Consider the following 18,905-nt stretch of genomic DNA (forward strand, 5'->3'; position numbering starts at 1 on the left):
TTCAGCCGGGGGCTTCGGAGGCAGAGCCGGGTGCCCCATCCCCGCCCAGACACTTCTGACGGCTCGTAGCCGTACCAGACCTGGCAGCAAGCCACTGCACCCAAAGCCCGGCGGCCTGTCACGCCGCCTCCCCCTCTCGCTGCTGAGTCACGCCGCGGCGGAGCGCCGCTCCCCTCGCCCCCCCGGCCCCTCCCCAGCCCCCCGGCGGGGCGCCCCGGTGGGGGCCGAGCCGCTGCCCCGCCGCTGCCGGCGGCCCGTCCGCCCGCCGCCGCCCCTTCCCTCCCCACGCCGGCCGCGGCGCGGCCCTTCCCCCGCCGCACATGCCCAGAAGGGCGGGAGCCGCGGCGCGCCCGGGCGCTGCTGTGACAGCGGCGGCGCTTTCCCTTCCGCTGGGTGGGGGCCGCGCCGCGCCCCCCCGGCCCGGCCCGGCCCGGCCCGGCGGCGGCGGAGGAGAGACCGAGCCACGCGCAGGCCGCCCGCCCGCCCGCCGAGCTCTTTCGCCGCCTCGCCCCGAGCCAGCCGCCGCGGGGCGGGAGGCGGCCATGTCGCTATTGTCTGCGCTGGTGCCCTTGCTCCGGGTGTACTGCATCGGCCTCCTCGTCATCCTGCACCAGCTGCGCCGCCGCCTCCGCCCGCGCTGCCCCCCGGCCCCAGGTGAGCACCGCAGCCGGCGCCGCGGGGCGGGGCGGGGCGGCTGCGGGCCGGGGGGCGGCAGCCCCCGCCGCCGAGAGGGGGAAAGTTTGCCGCGCCTCCCTCCCCCCACCCACCCGGGGAGGGCGGGGGCGGCAGCGCCGGTGCCCCGGGGAGCGCGGGGCCGAGACCTCGCGGCCCAGCCGGGGCCGGCCCGGACAGGACAGGACAGCCCAGCCGCGACCTTGGCCGCAGCGGCGGGTCGCCCGGGCCGCGCCGCTTCCCCCTCTGCGGGCCGGGCCGGGCCGGGCCGGGCCCACCGCGCCGCCCGAGGGCAGCGGCCCGGGGGGCCTGCGGCTGGCAGGGCGCCCTCCCGCCCCCGCCGCGCTGGGCCCCGCCCTCGCTGCCGCCGGCGGGCGGCGGGCCCCGGCCCCTACCGCCCCGTCCGGCCCCTGGGCCGCGGCCGCCCCGGACGCGGGGCGGGGCGGGGGGCCGGGCCCGGGACGGGCGCCTGGCTGCACGCCGGCCTGACTGCGGCCTCGGGAGGCGGCGTGGGGGCTCCGCGGGCCGGGGGTCCCCGCTTCTCCTCTTCCTCTTTTTCGCTCTCTGACGCTTTCGCCTCAGACCTCGGCTCAGAGCCGCGCGGGCGCAGCCTCCCTCAGCCCAGGTAGGTGCTTGGAAGGCGGGTAGCGGCGGGCAGCTTCCCGCTGGCACGGCCGCGGCGCCGGGCGCTCCCGCTGCCGCCGCCCGCCGTGCCCCCGCCCCGCCACCGGCCCCGCCGGCCGCTGCCTCCGCCCGCCGGGCGGCTGGGACCGTGGGCCGTAGCCTCCCTGCCCCGGCCGCTCCGGGAGGGGAACATACCCGCGCTCTAAAAGCTTAATCTTTGCTACCGGCTGTCACTCGCTGACAGCCTTTAAGCTGACAAGTGAGTGACACTTGTAGTTTTCTCCAAGGGACTTGTGGTTAGTCCTTTGTTGGAGAAGTTATGTTTTTGCACTTTTCCGATTTGGGTCAACAGCATGTTTAATACTGACTAGAGGAAACTTTGAGTTTGCCAGAAAACAAAGCTCTGAATTCCCTCTTTCCTCACGTTACTCTCGAAGATTTTAAAATGCTTCGGAGTTCATAAACTTTTAGCAAACTCCAAGTCCAGACAGACGGGTAGGGTATCATCAGAGCTGAGCGTACGACTTCATGCAAGTCAGTGCCTTTAACTTTCTCTGCTTAGCAGCAAGTGAGCCTTTCTGGCTCTGTCGATGGTTTTAACCAGAGGAACAGTAAAAAAAAAATATCGAGAGGGCACAGTGTTTCGGTAAGGAGATGATGCAGATGAGGAAATTGTTTTAGAGAGTATCTGAAGTACTGGGCAGGAGATGGGACAAGTACACCACACAGTAAGAGTGTGTTTGTGCACTTCATCACGTGGCGTCCTTGGGTAGCGTTTTGTCTACTTTTTATTCATTCGCAATCCTTCTGCGATAGGCTGGGATTCTCCTTTCTCGTTCTTAAAAGACAGAGATAAAACCCCCAAACAAACGAGAGAACCCTGGTGACAAAAAGGGCAGATGCGCATACAGTTTGAAGTCATCTGAGCATTTTTCTAGCATTAGTTTTCTCGGCAGAGCAAAGCTGGGTATTGTGCCTAGGGTGTGTAACACTTTCCAAATCTTTTTTTTGAACCACAGAGAAACAGCATGACGAAAATGTGACCCGAGTGTTTTGTTGCAGTCTGTTCTTAGCTGCTATTAAAAAAAAAAAAAAAAGTGTTGAATTTGGAAATGCCGGAGGAAGGCAGTGAAGATCCAACCTAGGAAATGTCAGCTGCCTGAGTAGGACCAGGGCAGATCTGACAGACGTGGAAAGCTTGCTTTCAAGCCTAACTCGGGGTGGTTTCTTCCAAGGACAAGTAGTTTCCTCCTCAGATAGTTGTTTGCGCGCAGTTGCCTCTTGGCAGTTACCTGCTGCCTTGCTTTGACTCGCTGTGTCCAGCCATTGCTTAAAAAAGTGAATCAGCTTGTCAATGGGAATTTTTTTACCCAGATTAACCTCGTTTCCATAATAACTTCAAAATAGCGACTGCAGTGCAACAAAAAGTGAAAGTGTCGGTTAGAAGATGCTTAATTAAAGCTTGGATCAGTAAACTACACTTGCTGTAAGAAAACACCAAGTAACTTTTCCAGACAGTAATCTAGAAAGGTGCATATGTTTAAAATTTTCTATATCTTTTCGAAGGGGTGTCCGTAACTCTCACAAGTACAGGCATTTTATTGTCAGGGTGCCTTCCTGAGGGAGAGCCTGGAGGGGGGGAAGTGGGGCTGGGAAGGGCAGGGCAGGGCGGTGGAGTCAGCCATGCCTCTGATCCCGTCTCCTTGGCCCCAGTTCCCCCGTCAGAGCTCCCACTCTTCATGCGGCAGCGGTGCAGCTCTCCTGTGGAAGGTTTAAAACAGAGGAATGCCTGGTGGCTTGTCCTTGAGCTCTGTGGTGAGCGAAGGGGTCTGGTGTCAGTGCAGCCCTTCTGCCTCCGAATTTTCCAAGAAAAGCTTGCTTTATTGCACTTGCTGGGAAGAAGTGTTCAGGATTTCAATCCAAGTAAACCAAACTAGTTTTGTTTTTCTTTTATTTGCCCTAACTTAGTCAGAGTTGCATGCTCTTGGCACATGTGCTTTCACATGGCTTTTAAAAGTGACCATCTGTTCTGTCGCATCCTACTGGGGTTCATCTAGTTTTTATAGATGGGATTCAAGACAGTTTTTTGGGGAAAGAGGGCAGTTTGAACTCTGAAATCTAGATTCAGTGCAGAAACTTGGTAATCATTTTGAGTCGCAAACCAAAAAGATAGTAATATTCGTTACTGAAGTGAGCTGCCCCCCCCACTCCCCCATACAGAGTAGGGAAGTTGGTCTGAAATTATGATCTTGAAGCTCAGGGAAGGGAAATACAGAGCTGGAAGGTTAAACGGGGTGCAGTCAGTGATTGCTTCGCTAACTAAAATCAGTGAGCAGAAGTAAAGGGAAACTTATGTTTAACTTATGTTAAAACATTTTTTCAAGTACTAATTGCATAAACAGTATAACTGCCGATATGTAGTGTAAACTGTGTTAGTGTTCAATGGTGTAAACAATTAATAGTTTCATTAGAAATTACTGCTTGGATTTTTTGTTTTTTACAGTGCTTAATCTTAATTGGAGAAAAAAAAAACCCCTGCGTGACTAAAGGTCTTGATATAAACAGCTTTTTAAAAACAAAAATCTAATCAGTGGATTGATAACAGACAAACTAATATTACTTGTGACACCAGGATATTAACACTGGAAATGTGGTCACTGAAAGTCATCCTACTGATAACAAAAATGGTTCATATAATAACAATAATAATAATAATATCTTTTGGTATTTTAAAAGCTTCTCAATGAATTTATTTGGCATCTTCCTCCTGCATTTTCTCTTCTACTGTACATGTTTCATTGAAGTTTGGTAGGGGAAGACTAAATGCTGAACATTTTGTACTTTTGAAGTCTTTGTAGTTAAATTTGGTACCTGTGATGTGTAGAAAACTGGCTCTGAAGAAGGTGGTAATGTGGCTGAAGTTCAGAAGACCTTAAAGATGACTCCTGTTCTTCTTAAAAGTGATTGAAATTTCGTACCTATTTTTAATTTGCCCCAATTTCTAGTTATTCAGTATCATCATTTGTACCAAGTTTCTTTACAATTAATAATGAAATACTAATTTGGGAACATGCATCTCTTAATTTTGATTCATGTATTGAGGGCTTTTACTTTATATGAGTAAAGCATAATGATAGCCAAGCACTCCTGCTCAAAGCTGTATGAGGTCTAGGTTATAAAACATCCAGAGGTGGGCAAAGAAGCGACCAGGTAGGAAAGATTGATGGCAGGCAAAAATAAAGTTGCATCTAACAATTAATCCCTCTCCCCCACGCACACACCTGACAGAGTTATTTAGGTAGTTTCAGAAGTGAGGAAACACACCCGTTTTATGGTTGCCCCTGCGCTGAATGAGGCAAGGGTTGTGTGACAACGATACCTACCGTGTAATTACAGAGGGTGCCATCGCTGTGCCCGCACAAGGGGGCAGAGCTAAGGTTGCAGGGTGGCTGCACACCCCGTGTTTCCTCATATCCCCGTGCTTGGTTTCACAATCCCAATGACTCTTGTACGGGTTTTGAACCTATTTTCTTCAGCACTGGGGAAACCGAGCCCTGCTTGGTGGAAGGGTAGCACTGCTGCCCTCCGCAATGCACATCGTCGCCGGCGCTTCAACCTCCCGTCTCGAGCCCTGCCCTGGAGAGGGGAGTCGTGGGTTTGTGTTAGGAGAGTGAGAGGGGTCTGAGAGGTGTGAGGAGGCAGCACAGCCCGCCCCAGGGAGAGCGGGGCTGAAGTGCTAGGGCCAGGAAACCTGGGCCCTTCTTCCTCCTCCTGTGGCAGCTGACAGAGCATCCTGTCTTCAGGCTTGTTCTCCGTTGAGCCCTTACAAGCCTTGACCCCAGTACTGGCTGGTGGTGTTGGCCAGCTGCACAAAGGAGGCAAGGCAGCTTCTCCGAAGGTGCACTTTGTTTCAATGTGGGTGGGAATTCAAGGGAGAAAGGAAAAGGCACGTTTGTAGCCTGAAGGCTTCTGCGTGCGGAAGGGTTTGCAGCAAACCAAAGTGGCGCTAGTTTTTTTTTTATAATGGAAAGTTCGGCAAGCTAAAAGAGATCATTTCCATCAGCTGCCCTTGCAACAAGCTGCGGCATTTCTCAAAGGCCGTGAGGTGCTTTGTTCCCAATGGATTTCATTCTGCAAGGTGCTGGTGTCTTTAGTTTGGCTCAGAGTTGAAGCTGCTTGGTTTTTGCCAAGCCTAGGCTATGAACGCTTTGTTTCACTGAAAGAGGAAAAATTTATCTCCTCTTATAGAAAAATGAGAGGTGTGGGGTGTGGTGTTTTTTTTTTTTTTTTCCCCATAGTGCCAGTTATGCTGTGTAACACTTGAGGAGAGGCAGGGATGATTAGCAGTTTATATTTGAGCTATTATGACAGCTGAAGTGTGGTTTACAGCATTATAATAAAGGCTGTGTTGTGCTGGCATATCCTTAACTGTGGCAGTGCTACTCTGTGCCACTATCCCCAAGTGCCAGATCCATCTCAAAATGATGGCAAAGCTGTAACACACATAAGAAAGAAGGGTGGGGTGAGTCTGTAACACTCCCTTGCTCTAAAATAACTTGTATTTTATCAGTCCGTGATGAACTTTTTATGATCCAAGGTGTGTCATACTAATTTTAAATATTGAAGACACATCAACTCTTTTATTACAGTGCCTTCCTCCTTGCTTTCAGGAACTGCCATGTAACTGCAAAGGAAACTGTAAGATTTAATGAAATACCGGGAGCCTCTATACTTCCTCGAGACACCATGTCATGGGTTGAAATGGAGGGATCTAAAAGCAATAATAATACATACTAATACGACACATCTTGTCAATGCACAGTCTGATGCTACGGCAGGGTTACATCATTAGACATTAAACCACTTTCAAAATCATCAGTTTTTGTGGGATTGCATACCTTGGTGCTGTTGATATGCACATCTTTGGAATTAGGCAGCATTACCATGTTGAATCAATAGTTTATCCTGGCAACTTAAAAGGCACTGAATGAATCACAGTAGAGGGCATTCTAGTAGTCAGAACATTATCCCCCTCAGGGGGGAAAAAAAAAAGTCTACACCCAGAAGAAAATCTTCAGAACAAATCCAATGAAATGCTTGCCCTTCATCTCTTGTTCTGCTTCTAAACTAACAGCTGTGTTTAAATAAATATGTCTAGTCTTGGTAACCCTGTCTTTGGTTTTTCATTCAAGACACTCAGAAAGTGCTGCAAAATACCAGCTATAGTTCAGAGGGAAAATGTCTTTTCTTGGGAATGTTCAGCAACAGCAGGAAGCACACCAGAGAAGCTTGCACACATACCTTTTTTGGGGATATTCCCTTCCAGCAATATGAAAAAGTCAGATTGTTTCTTCCTCCCCCAACCAGCCAGTCTTAGCACCCGGGGATTTCTGGGCTTGGGTGCAGGTGCAGCTCCTGATGAGCAGAGAAGGAGCAATGCCATTGCTTTCAGGCTGGCTGCAGGGATGCTCCTGATTTTTCTCTCCTGCTCTCTTCCCCTGGATTTTTGTGGAGGAGGTTGCATCTGTGTTTAACTGATGGCTTCCTTCTCCTTCTCAATCCTGGCCAGACCCCTGGCAAAGGGCTTGTTGCTGTCACAGTGGCTCGGCTGGTGGTGTGGAAGAAGTGGAGAAGCGTCAGCGTGCAGTCGTGCTGTGCTGTGGCTTGGCTTTTTGGTGTAGCGAAATCAGCTCTGGCAAGTGCCAGCTGCCGGCACTGGGCACAGACGCTGTAGGCCTCAAGTTGTAATTGCATGTGACCCTTTGCACAAGAAGCGTTTTCCTGTGCAGATATTTAGGTTCAGATTGCTAAGTCTTGCCTTGTTGCCATGCTTATCTCTAGAGTGTCACCCCCTCCCGACTTCTGTAGCCTTTTGAAGAAAATACAGCAAAATTATTTTCCAGCTCATGTGGATAATAACATTTATTAGTGCTTCCCTGTCTGCTTTTCCTGTAATTATAATGCACTGTTATTCCAGGAACCACGATTGTGAACTAGTAGTTCAGGAGATGGCTTTGATTTCAAAAAGAGAAGGACAGGAAAGGTGTCAGATGCATATTGTTGATCTGCATGTAGGTTCAAACTCCTTTTCCTTTTATTTCAGTCAGAAAACATCTTTACATTTCAGAGGAGCAGATTAATGCCATAATTTGCATCACAGATTTTTTTATTGTGTTTTTTTTAAAGCAAATGCTGGAACAGTTAGATCGAGCTAACAAAACTTCTTTCAAAATAAACAAACAATAAAACCTTTGCTCCTTCAGTATCGGGTTTCAATTGAAATAAATGTTAACAGTGAAGTTCAGTAACTCTTAGGCAAGAGGATGTTGGTCTAGCCCTAACTATAACTTAAGAGGCAGGAAAATGCTATAGCAGATGACCGGTTTATGTGACAGTAATGTATCAGCTCTGTGGTGGTGGTTATGCTTTCTCTACCCAGAATTATGTAATTCCAGAAACAAGATTTACTCAGGTCTTCTAGCTCAGTTTCACAGGAGAATGTGATATGTTAAAACCCTTTTTAATTTTTGACATTCCAATGGGCTTCTTGTAGGTCACACTTCCTGCAAATCTCATCTTTAAATTTGCAAATGTAATTAGTAAGGTAGGTTTCTTGATACGTTCGCAGAAACGCTGATTTCACATAGTTAAGTGTGGTCAAACTTGTGCTTTCTCATTGTATCTTTATCTTACTGCCTTTATCAGGTACTCATTAATGAGTGAAGGATCAAAAGGTGGGACGGTGGCCAAGAAGCAATGGAGAATAAAAGTTTAGAAGGTTCCCCATCAGACCTAAAGTTAGTGGCTCACCCGAGAGCAAAGAGTAAAGTGTGGAAGTACTTTGGGTTTGATACCAATGCAGAAGGATGCATATTACAGTGGAAGAAGATCTACTGCCGTATTTGCATGGCACAGATCGCCTATTCAGGAAACACGTCCAACCTTTCCTACCACCTTGAGAAAAATCACCCCGACGAATTCTGCGAATTTGTGAAAAGTAACACCGAGCAAATGAGGGAAGCCTTTGCCACTGCATTTTCAAAAATCAAGCCGGAGTCATCGCAGCAGGTTGTTCAAGATAGCCTCATTGTGAAGACCTACCAGAACTACGAAAACAAAAAGCATCAGGAACTGACAGCTGCAGTCATCAGCTTAATTTGCGAGGGCATGTATCCAGCCTCTATCGTTGATGAACCCACCTTCAAGGCCCTCTTGAGAACAGCGGACCCCAGGTATGAACTTCCGAGCCGGAAGTACTTCTGTACAAAAGCTATTCCTGAAAAGTACAATGCCATTAGAGAAATTGTGCTGAAAGAGCTCACCGAGGTTCTGTGGTGTGGCATATCCACGGACATGTGGAGGAGCGAAAACCAGAACAGGTCGTACGTAACCGTCGCGGTTCACTTTCTCAGCAGCAGTCCTGCCAACTGCCTAGCGGTGAACTCGCGGTGTTTAAAAACGTTTGAAGTACCGGAGGATAATACTGCAGAGACTATTACGCGAGTCCTTTATGAAACATTCATTGAGTGGGGGATCAATACAAAAGTCTTTGGTGCTACAACAGATTACAGTAAAGACATTGTGAAAGCTTGCTCTCTCCTCGATATTCCCGTACAGATGCCCTGTTTGGGGCACACTTTTAACGCAGGAATACAACAAGCTTTTCAGCTCCCCAAACTCTGCAGCCTTCTTGCCAGGTGCCGAAAACTGGTGGAGTATTTTCAGCAGTCTACGGTTGCGATGTACATGCTGAGCGAGAAGCAGAAGCAGCAGAATATTCTCCACTGCATGCTGGTAAGCGACCGTGTTTCCTGGTGGGGAAGCACGCTCGCTATGCTGCAGCGCCTCAAGGAGCAGCAGTTTGTCATCGCGGCTGTTCTCGTGGAGGACAGCAACAACCACCACCTCATGCTGGAAGCCAGTGAGTGGAATACAATCGAAGGGCTGGTGGAGCTGCTGCAGCCTTTCAAGCAGGTTGCAGAGATGATGTCTGCTTCAAAGTACCCGACGATCAGCATGGTGAAGCCACTTCTCCACATGCTTCTGAATACTACCCTGAACATCAAAGAGAACGATTTGAAAGAAATCAGCATGGCAAAGGAGGTGATTGCTAAAGAGTTGTCAACCACCTACCAGCATACACCTGAGATAGACATGTTTCTCAACGTTGCAACTTTCTTGGATCCCCGCTACAAAAAGCTGCCTTTTCTTTCAGCCTTTGAGCGGCAGCAAGTTGAAAACAGAGTGGTGGAAGAAGCAAAAAGCCTGCTGGAGAAAGTAAAAGAAAATACCTTTAGGACTGAAGAGAAATTCTTCGCCGTTTCAGAAGAGCCCCCTGTGAAAAAAATCATCATCTCCTCTACTCCTCCTCCTACCAGTGTCATCAACAACATGCTCGCAGAGATCTTTTGCCAGACGGGAGGTGTGGAAGACCAGGAGGAATGGCACGCTCAGATCGTTGAGGAGTTGAGCAACTTCAAGTCACAAAAGGTCCTCGGTTTGAACGAAGACCCCCTGAAGTGGTGGTCTGACAGACTAGCACTGTTTCCAGTTTTACCAAAGGTTCTTCAAAAATACTGGTGTATTTTGGCCACAAGGGTCTTCCCTGAACGCCTTTTTGGTTCTTCTGCTAATGTTGTAAGTGCAAAGAGAAACCGGTTAGCCCCGGCTCACGTGGATGAGCAGATCTTTTTGTATGAAAACAGTCGGAATGGGTCCGAGGCAGAACCGGAGGACGAAGACGAAGGAGAGTGGGGTTTGGAACAGGAACAGATTTTTAATTTAAATGACTCGGTAAATGTAAACAACAATTTCTTTAATATCCGAGACAGTGGGTTTGTTTAACAAGACTGCTGAGGTACATTTAGTAACAAAGAAAAAAGGTATTTGTCTTAAGTTACCAAAAATACTTCTGTTTTATGCTATGAATGCTGTAAATATTGAACAGTTGTAACAAACTTGATTTAGCTTCCATTGTCTATGTTTTTCCCACTGTCTTAAAACATGAATGACTTGTGATTAAACAGCACTGAAGTGAATGAGGAAATAAATTCTACAAAGACCATGATTTCTGACTGTGGCCCAGATTTCAGAAAGCACTTATCCATGTGCTTCCTTTCCACTTGCTTCAGTGGGAGACAAACACATGCTTATGTGCTTTCTATCATAAAAATATTTTCCTGAATTAGGACCCTGAGCAAGGGCATTTTTAAGATTTATGCCTCCATTTGTAAATCCTGTGTGACTGTAAATCCTGTGTGACTCAGGATGTTAGCTTTAAATTTTGGATTTTAAAACATTATTTTTAAAATCCATAAATCTGAGCAGTGAATATTTTTAGAGTATATCGATGCTATGGAATGAAAAAAGATCTTGAGCCTGATGTTCTTTTTCACTACCTCATGTCTTAGGCCTGGTCTATGCTAGAAAAGTTCAGCTGGTATAATTCTGTCAATTAGGGGACTGATATATTATTATTTTAACTGATACTGTGCTGGCGTAGGCTGTAGTGTGGATGCACTTATACTGGGATAAGTTATTTTACTTTCCAGTGCGGTGTAAATGGTGTAAACACTTCTAAACTGGTATTGCTGTGTCCACGTTAGTCCGGTTTTACCATTTAACCGCAGCAGCTAAATGGCAAAACCTTTTTTTGTTTGTTTTTTTTGTGTCTAGGCAAGCCCTGATTGTAGTCTCTTGTGCTTTTCCAAAGCGGTAACGAAGCGCGTGGGGTCGGGGCGGCGTTGCGTTACCTTCGCTTTGTGCCGGTGTTATGGCTGATGCCACGTGGTGCGAAGCAGGCAAGGCATCGGGCCCCTCGGCGGCGGAGGGAGGGAGGGAGGGAAGGAGAGGGCGGGGAGACGTGTGTGGGCTGCGGGTCTGACAGTCTGTCTATGTTATAAAATCCTTAACCTCTTAATTTAAATGGGGACTTTGCCCAGGGTAGCTAGAAAATTTTGTTGGCGAGAAAAACAAAATAAAAGGCTTTAATATTATGTAAATATATTTAAAAGAAGGGGACCCCTCCATTTCCCCACATGTATTTGGTGAGTCTTTAAGATTGTTTCTTATTACGTTAGCACTTAAAACCTACTTTTTTTCCTCCTGTCTCTTTCTGATTCAGTTTGTAGAGCGGACTTTAGTCCAGTCCACTCTAATGTTTGAGTACTGTTTCCAATTAGTTGTTATGTATTGTAATTGCTCCCTTTGTGTCTCTGCACCTAAGTGTTTTAAGCCCTTTTGAGAACTTGGCGAACAAGAAACAAAGAAAGAAAACCAACCCAAACCCCCCCATCTCTTATGAAATACTGCAGGGCATAAACAAGATTAGAGTTCACGCCTGGCACAGAGTGGGATGGCAGCCAGCATTTTTCCCTGAGGTGCAGAGGAGGACTCTTGGCATTGTCCAGTTATCGTCAAGGTTTGCTTGGGGTTTTATTTTTGTTACTGATGTCTCGCCCCCCACCCTGGCTTTAGTCTACGACTATGTCCAGTGCAGCCTTTCTGGAGAGAGGCCTGTTGAAGACTGGCCGTTACTGTTCTGGAGGAAGAAAGTTGGGTTTTTTCATCACGGTGGTACCCACGGACGTTTTGCTGTAGAAAGGGCCCAGCCAGGAGGAACATACAAAAATGAGAATTGCTATGGAATTGAATCTATTGCCAGACTGCTTGTTATGTTTTGGTTTAATAGTTTTTGCAAGTTTGAGGCCTCTGTGTTCTTTGTAGGTGGTGGGAAGGGTGGGTGGGGAGGAAGGACAGAGGTTAGAGTAAAGGAGCAGTGCAGTAAATAGTAGTGAACTACCTGGCACATTTAAGCCCGGGAAAAATGCATTTAACAGGTGGTGTGGCCCGTGTTTGGCTGTCAGTAAGACTGGGTTTTCACTCTCCAGCCCCCTGAAAATTAATTTGTATTTGTACAAAGTACATGCAGAGTGCATCCCGTTGAATGTTGCTACTCTCCATGTCCACTGAAGAGGTGTACGTGATCGCCCAAGGTGCAAAACACAGGCTTGGCCTAAACTCCTGCAGGTATGTAGGCTATCTGCGAGGGTAGCAAAATCGAATTATGGAAGGGAGCGAGATACAGCAGGTCCCTTTTTGATGTTACCTGAGCTCCTGTGACACTCCTGTCAGGAAGACCTCTTGGTTTCTAAGTCCACCGAGTGCCAGCTGGTGTCGGTTGCCTCCGCTTGCACCACCTCCACCTGCTACAACCACCGCTAGCCCTTGAGGAGCTGTGCAAATACTAGTGCAAGGCGTGTGGATCCTCTCTTACACGAGCATAATTCAAAGCCATGCCCTTGCAGCCAAGGCAGAGCCCAGAGCACCGCTCCCCCGGTCCGCGTTCAGCCTGCCCCTTTTGGCAGCATCCGTCTCCTGTTCCCATCTTCGTCCTAGGCCTAAACGTATGCAGTGATGCTTACAAGCAGTTTTACCAAGATCGGTGCAATGCACTACTCTTCTTCCTTCCAGCTTCTTTTTATTTTTTGGTATCCAAAATAAAACTGTAGTCGGTTCAATTGATGTGTCTCAGCATTCTTTTAAAAAAAGGAGAAGAAAAAAAAAAAAAAGAACAAAGCCATTGTTAGTCCAACCCATTGTCTGTGAGATTTTTATTTAATGTTCTAAGCCTGGAATATTGTTAAATAAACCAGAAAAATAAGTTAGTTACTAGATTATTTGTCTGATGTGTGTTCATATCTGCAGCACTTTATGACTTTGAACTCTTCCGCAACAAGGGGAGGTTATATTCTAAGGTTTTGAAGCTATGCATTTATTTTCCTTTTGATCCTGTAAGTTATTTAAAAAAAAATGCTGTACAAATCTTTTGGATTAAAAAAAAATATGAAGATGAAAAATGTCAGAAGTTTAGACGGTTTCTCTCGCTTAAATACGTGTGGTGTTTTTCATTGAACAACATAATTTTCTGTTGTTTAGTTGGGTGGAGAACCAAAGTTGCAGAGCTGTTTTAAATATTGCTACAACGTGAATTGAACTGTGGTATTATTGCCAAGGGTGGGCCCAGAACACATTTCCAAATTACGCTGTTAAGTCAGATTTATGTTCGTGTTTCTTGACAGCTAATTTGAATCCACAGCCTAATGTTTCCTTTTCTCTTCGGTACAGCTGAGACATCTTTTTGGAGGGGCAATAGAGGAACTTCAGATTTTGAGTGCTTTCATGCTGGAAAAGTGAATTTTTAAACAGGCTCTCGAAGTACGTACTTTATGTCAAGAGAAGAAGAATTGCCTTTTGCCACCAGCTAAGTATTTCCAAATCAGGATTAAAATTCAGTGGGCTAGGCAAGGTTTCTTAGGGTTAACAATGTAACTAAAGGGAGTTTTGTGTGACTGACCGACCTTTGCGTGCATTTCGCCTCTCTCTGCCGTCAGGGATTACTGTGAAGACAAAAGGAAAACCCTGAACCAAACTGAAGTTGAAAAGGTGAATTTTTCCAGCAAACCATGTCTGAGATGCCTCGGTTTAAATGAAGGGAACAAAGTTCTGTATTATTTGTGGAAAGGGCATATTATTTTAAGTTTCTATCGCAGCAGTTAGATTAATTTGGAGGGTTTTCTTTAATTAATCTTATGGTGGTCCAATTAGCTTTACAGGAGCATTTGTGTGCAGGCAGGAATATTAAAAGCAAAAGAAACACTAATTGGTTATTTGTAATATTTTATAGGACTTCTGTAAACTTAAAAGTGACATGTAGTTCATGATTTTGTCCTTTTCGTGTGATAGCTTAAAAAGAAGGGGCTGCCTGAAGACATTGTTTCTGAAGGAAGGGAAGTGTACAGATTTGAACACAGAAGTAGTGTATTTTACGTATTCCATGACAGCTGGGTCAAGGAAACTTTATGCTGGAAAAATTGCTTTTTAGTCTTTGCACACCATACTCCTTTTGGTGGTCTCCATTTCTGAGTGTCCTTCTCAGAGGATGATGTCTTTCTGAAGGTCTGGTGATCCCGGTTCTGGTGGTGCAGTGCTATCTAGTCTAGGCTGTCATTGTAGCTATGCTGAGACAACTTGCTTGCTTTGGTTCCTGGTCTGTTATGTTTTGTGGCTTTTTTTGTTTCTTTTTTTCTTTTTTCTCCCCCCCCCCGCCCCCCACCCAAGACTATATGGTCTGTCTCACCATATTTCCTCCAGGTTACTAGTCTTCTGCTAAATTCAAGATGTGTTTTATTTTTAGGGGATGTAGGGAAATTACATAAATTTGTTTTGCTTTTTTAATAACATTATTTGGTGCTGTACAGAGAACTTATCTAAGATACAGTGTAATTTTACATCTGCCTTAAAAGCACATCAGTAAAGCATGTCTAATGACTTGATGTTATTTAAACTGGAATTTCAGAACATCCCTACAGTTGCTGTATAATGCTGTCATTTTTACATACAAAAGCATTTCCTTTAGGTTGAACAATAAAAATCAATTAAATGGATTTTTACTGCTTCTACAGTCATTTTCAGTGCCCCTGCAGCTGGGTTAAAATGCCACAAAGGAATTGAGTTACAATAACAAAAACCAAAACCACTGTCTTTCAGCTTACCTTGTGTTTTAAAAACTTTTTTACTGATAAAATTTGATTTATATCTTTTTAAAAATGCAAAGGCTGTTGCAGAAACTGTTTTCAAATGGGAGTCCCTCAGACTGTGAAATGTTAATATTATGATTTTTGAGCATTTATATTGACATTTCCACACAGCGTGGTATTGATTTCCCTTGCTGCCAGAAGAAAAGGTCAGTGTTCACAAAAGTGATGCTGCCATCTGCAGTGCTTTGAAGTGGTGATCAGATGTATCATTTTTCAGAGACGTTGAAAAGACTGTTGCCTGCTGCACACGTGTGCTGGTTTCCATGCATTACAATTAGTACTTATTTCCAGTGACTTTAATTTGCAAAATCCTACTTCATCTGTCTTGCACTCCTCTGTCGTGTCTCCTCTCCCTAGCCCTCCCTGGACAGAGTGCTGGGTGGGAGCAGCAGGGAGGAGAAGCCCTGCTCCCTGGCGTGTTTTTCTTCTCTTAGAGAGAGACTGTTCATTGAGAGCAGGTTAATCTGGTTTAAAATGAGTTTAAACTAGGTCCATATTCCAGTCCACTGGGGCTACAGCGCCTGCGCCATGCTGTGAAAAGGCAGAGCCAGCGATTCCTCCCCCCACAGCGATGCACACTTCAACACATTGCTCAGGTGGACCAAAACTGACTACAGAAGTGGGAAGATGCTGGGCAATCAGGCTCAACACGGCTAGGAAAATATGCTCGGAGTCAAAGGCATAATAAGCAGTAGTAGTCCTTATTGCATGTCTGGGTAGAAACAGGATCTGTGCTGCTCTGGTTGTTTGGGTTTTTAAGGTAAATACCTTAACATGATACTAGTTTGTGCTTTAGGCTAGAGCTGTGCCTGGGAAATTTTGTGATTATTCCAATACTTCTGTATTTAATGCTGACATAGAAAATAGTGTCCTGTGGCATTCAAATAAAGATTTAATATAGAGGCTAAGGGTACAGTTCCTGTTTGATAGATATTTTGGGGGTAACATTTATAGTGGTTTTACTGTTACAGATACCGTGGCCAGAGGTACAGGTACACTCAGCTGGCAGAAGCATAGGGCAGTCCCATTTTTAAGTATACCAGAGACAGGAGGGGGTACTTTTATTTGAAATAAATTAAGTAATAAATGTTGTCTTTATTTTAATGCTTTTAGGTAGAATACTAATTAAAATGCATCCGTAAATGTTTGTGAGAGTATAATAATTTATCTAGATCTATCTGTAGATAGTTAGTCCCTTTGGTTTACTTAGTACACTGAAAGTATGACTGTGTTTGTCCGTAGCTGCATGTGCATGATGTCATGTTCAACAGTGATTCCCCAAGCAATGTAGAATAAGGTTATTTTTAAAAAGGCAATTTCTTTGGTTACATATGATTTTCTGAATATGTCATTGTCCCCAAATACTTGCAGTCAGGAATGAGAAATTAATCTTCTATTTGTCCTACAGATGCCGCTTTGCTTTTAAATTTTAGACATTTTGTGTCTCTCTGTATCACCCTGTCTTTATAGACACTGCCATTGAAAGGGTTTAATTCTCTTTTTTGCTTTTTTAACGTGCTTTTTTCTCATGAGTCATCAGTGAGGTTTACAGTGATAGGAATTTGGAGTCATAACAAGAAAGATGTCAAGTCAGCGTCAGGAAAGCTCATGCCAGAAACATCCCGTCCCACATCATGAACACTGTGCTCCAAGGGGAACCTTGATCTTCTCAAACGTGGTTTTCCGATGTGTGTGTGTGAGAAAAATAAAGTGCTTTTGCAAACAACGCACAGTTCTGTTTTCTGGGTGATAGTCCAGTTTGTTGTGAGTTTGCGTGCTGGGATGCATTGGGGGGTTTGGCCCCAAATTTAGGTTTCTTGAGCACACAGGAGAATTTATATGAACAGAAGGAATTTAATAACAATTAAATCTGAAAAACTCAATTGCTTCATTGATGGGAACAAATAGGAAGTGGGTCCATCTAGGAAAAATACTGAAACTGTTACAGGAGTCTGCAATTCTTGTCTGAAATCCTGACAGCATTTAAAAATACTAAATGACTAACCTTCCCGTAATCTGACATTTCAGAACTGTGTAAAACAAGTGTTTTACACACTTGGTTTTTCTATGCTGCTGGCGGTGAGCTCTGTTAGCTTCAAAACCCTGCGCTCCCAAATGGCCAGGGAGGAGTTCTCAGGAATAAGATAGCGGAGAAGAAGGGAAGAACAAGCTCTTATTGTATCCTGTCCGCTAGCTTGGGAAGCCCAGGCTGAAATGGCTGTTTCTGAGCGATATTTTGACACAGCCTCTCTCATTTACCACAGACACACATTCACATGCAATCCAAGAACTTGCCACTGGTCATAAATCTGGCAGGTCCCAAGGGAGCGAGTGCTGTGGTGAGAGCGAGGCAGTCTCGTGGATGAGTGGAGCCTTCTATGTGTGGTATGTATCTTTTCTTGCCTCTAATTTTAAGCCCTGCTTTATTTCCTGGGAAGGTAGTGTGTATGTTGGTGCTGGTCTTTGCTGTGTTATTTGCTGTGCGGCTCTTACATTCGAAGTGTGAGAATAGGAGAATGTTATCTGCATGCTGTCAAGACATGGCGAAAGTAGGCAGAAGTTCACCTGTGCTGTAATGTGGTTTGCTGACTGGTTTGCATGAACAGTAGGTTGAGGATGATGCTTAGTTTACCCCATAGTGCTGCAAATGTGAGACTGGCATTGCTGCTAGGAGATTTCTCCATGCCTGGTGAGAGAAATGAGGTGAGAAAAGAGCAACCTTGTGCATGTTGTATCTGAAAGTAGGATGCAATCCCGAGGTGAACTTAAAGCGCTCACGTGAACTAGTTCTTTTGTAGCTTTGCAAACAGACTAACCACCTTGTTCATGCCCTGCCCACTCCACCCCACCTCCCCTTCATTACTTTGGCTGATGCTCGCAAAGATTTCACAGTTCTTTTTGGAGAGAGAAATTCACAGATAATGTAAGAAACTATTTGTCAGTTGTTAAGGGCATTGCATATGCTTTTTGTGCCTTTTTTGCCAATGCATATTAGAGCTGATGGAAGATAAAATTCTTTTTTTACCCAGAGACGGGATCCATGAAAGTCTAAAGCAAGCTGTCGTACGCAGAGACTGGTAAACTCTTCCTGCAGTGAGGGGTTCAGCTCAGTCTGCAGCGCTGGTCTGTTGGCTGTGTTTCTGGCCTGTCTCTAGGCTTTAGGAAAGTTGCTGTGCTCTGCAGAGGAAAACAGATTCCTCCGGAGTGTTTTCCCTCTGTTTTTGTGTTGCTGGGGCTGCTTTCTGGTCTGCACATGCCTGAAGGAAGGGGATGGGCCAGGGCTTTTCCCCTGATCCTGCTCCTTCCCCGGGCTGGTTGACCGCCCTGGAAAGAGGATTGTGCAGACGATGACACTGCTGGGTGATAAGTTTGCAAACACCAAGACTAAAAAATTATTAATTCATTTGATATTTGTTTTTAGGTTAAGATTAAAATGATACAAGATGTGGCCTAAAAAGGAGCCTTCACATCCACTGCACTAAATCCTTGAGTTAGGTGTCCAAATATAGATTTAGGGATTTAATCCCTGAAAGCGATCCATCTTGCATGCTCTGCCTTCAGAGCCACTAGAAATGCTGGCATCATAAGTGTATCTCTTTAAATATATTTTAAATAATGGTATTTTGGGGTGGGCTGCTTTTTTAGATACAAACCACAAGTTTTCATTTTCCATGTATCCATGTTGTCTTCAGGTGTGCTTCAAATGTTTGTATCCATAGGATCATTCTGTCTGAAGTGAGTTACTCAAACATTTGAGGTCCTAGGTGTAGGTAGACTTGAGAAGTAAGAGAAATATTTTCCCCCATGACTTGTAAGCTGGAAGTCTTAATTATTCTGTTGTTGAGGGAGGCAATTGCAACTGTGTTTTACCAACACGTGGGAGAACATGAAATGTAAATACTTACATTTTTGTAGGTAAAATTCTGAGAGTAAAAGGCTTAAGTTTAAGCACCCCCTTTTCTGCCCTGTTACCTACATGGTTGCAATATGGAACAGGACCCATGGTATTTC

The 18,905-nt window shown here is 45.6% G+C and overlaps 2 protein-coding genes across 4 annotated transcripts in view; both read left to right on the forward strand.

Moving 5' to 3' along the window:
* Positions 1–320: 320 nt before the first annotated feature.
* Positions 321–18,905, forward strand: part of DHRSX (dehydrogenase/reductase X-linked) — a 169,479-nt gene continuing 150,894 nt past the window's right edge. For both annotated transcript variants that reach the window (XM_075522924.1, XM_075522934.1), the window contains exon 1: positions 321–654. In XM_075522924.1, the coding sequence (XP_075379039.1) occupies positions 321–654 (334 nt within the window). The remainder of the gene's footprint in view (positions 655–18,905) is intronic.
* On the forward strand, positions 516–10,363 carry ZBED1 (zinc finger BED-type containing 1). Of its 2 annotated transcripts, none has more exons than XM_075522901.1 (2): positions 516–654; positions 8,002–10,363. In XM_075522901.1, exon 2 carries the CDS (start codon positions 8,053–8,055, stop codon positions 10,138–10,140), a length of 2,088 nt encoding a protein of 695 aa, XP_075379016.1. In that variant the 5' UTR covers positions 516–654; positions 8,002–8,052; the 3' UTR covers positions 10,141–10,363. The 2 variants fall into 2 exon arrangements, with proteins under 2 accessions (XP_075379016.1, XP_075379027.1); XM_075522912.1 differs by lacking the exon at positions 516–654 and adding an exon at positions 1,121–1,297.

The sequence above is a fragment of the Mycteria americana genome, chromosome 1 (assembly GCF_035582795.1).
Source record: "Mycteria americana isolate JAX WOST 10 ecotype Jacksonville Zoo and Gardens chromosome 1, USCA_MyAme_1.0, whole genome shotgun sequence".
In the NCBI taxonomy this organism is placed as follows: domain Eukaryota; kingdom Metazoa; phylum Chordata; class Aves; order Ciconiiformes; family Ciconiidae; genus Mycteria; species Mycteria americana.

Coding starts and splice junctions, on each gene's coding strand:
- ZBED1 (XM_075522901.1), top strand. CDS start 8,053: ATGGAGAATAAAAGTTTAGAAGGTTCCCCATCAGACCTAAAGTTAGTG.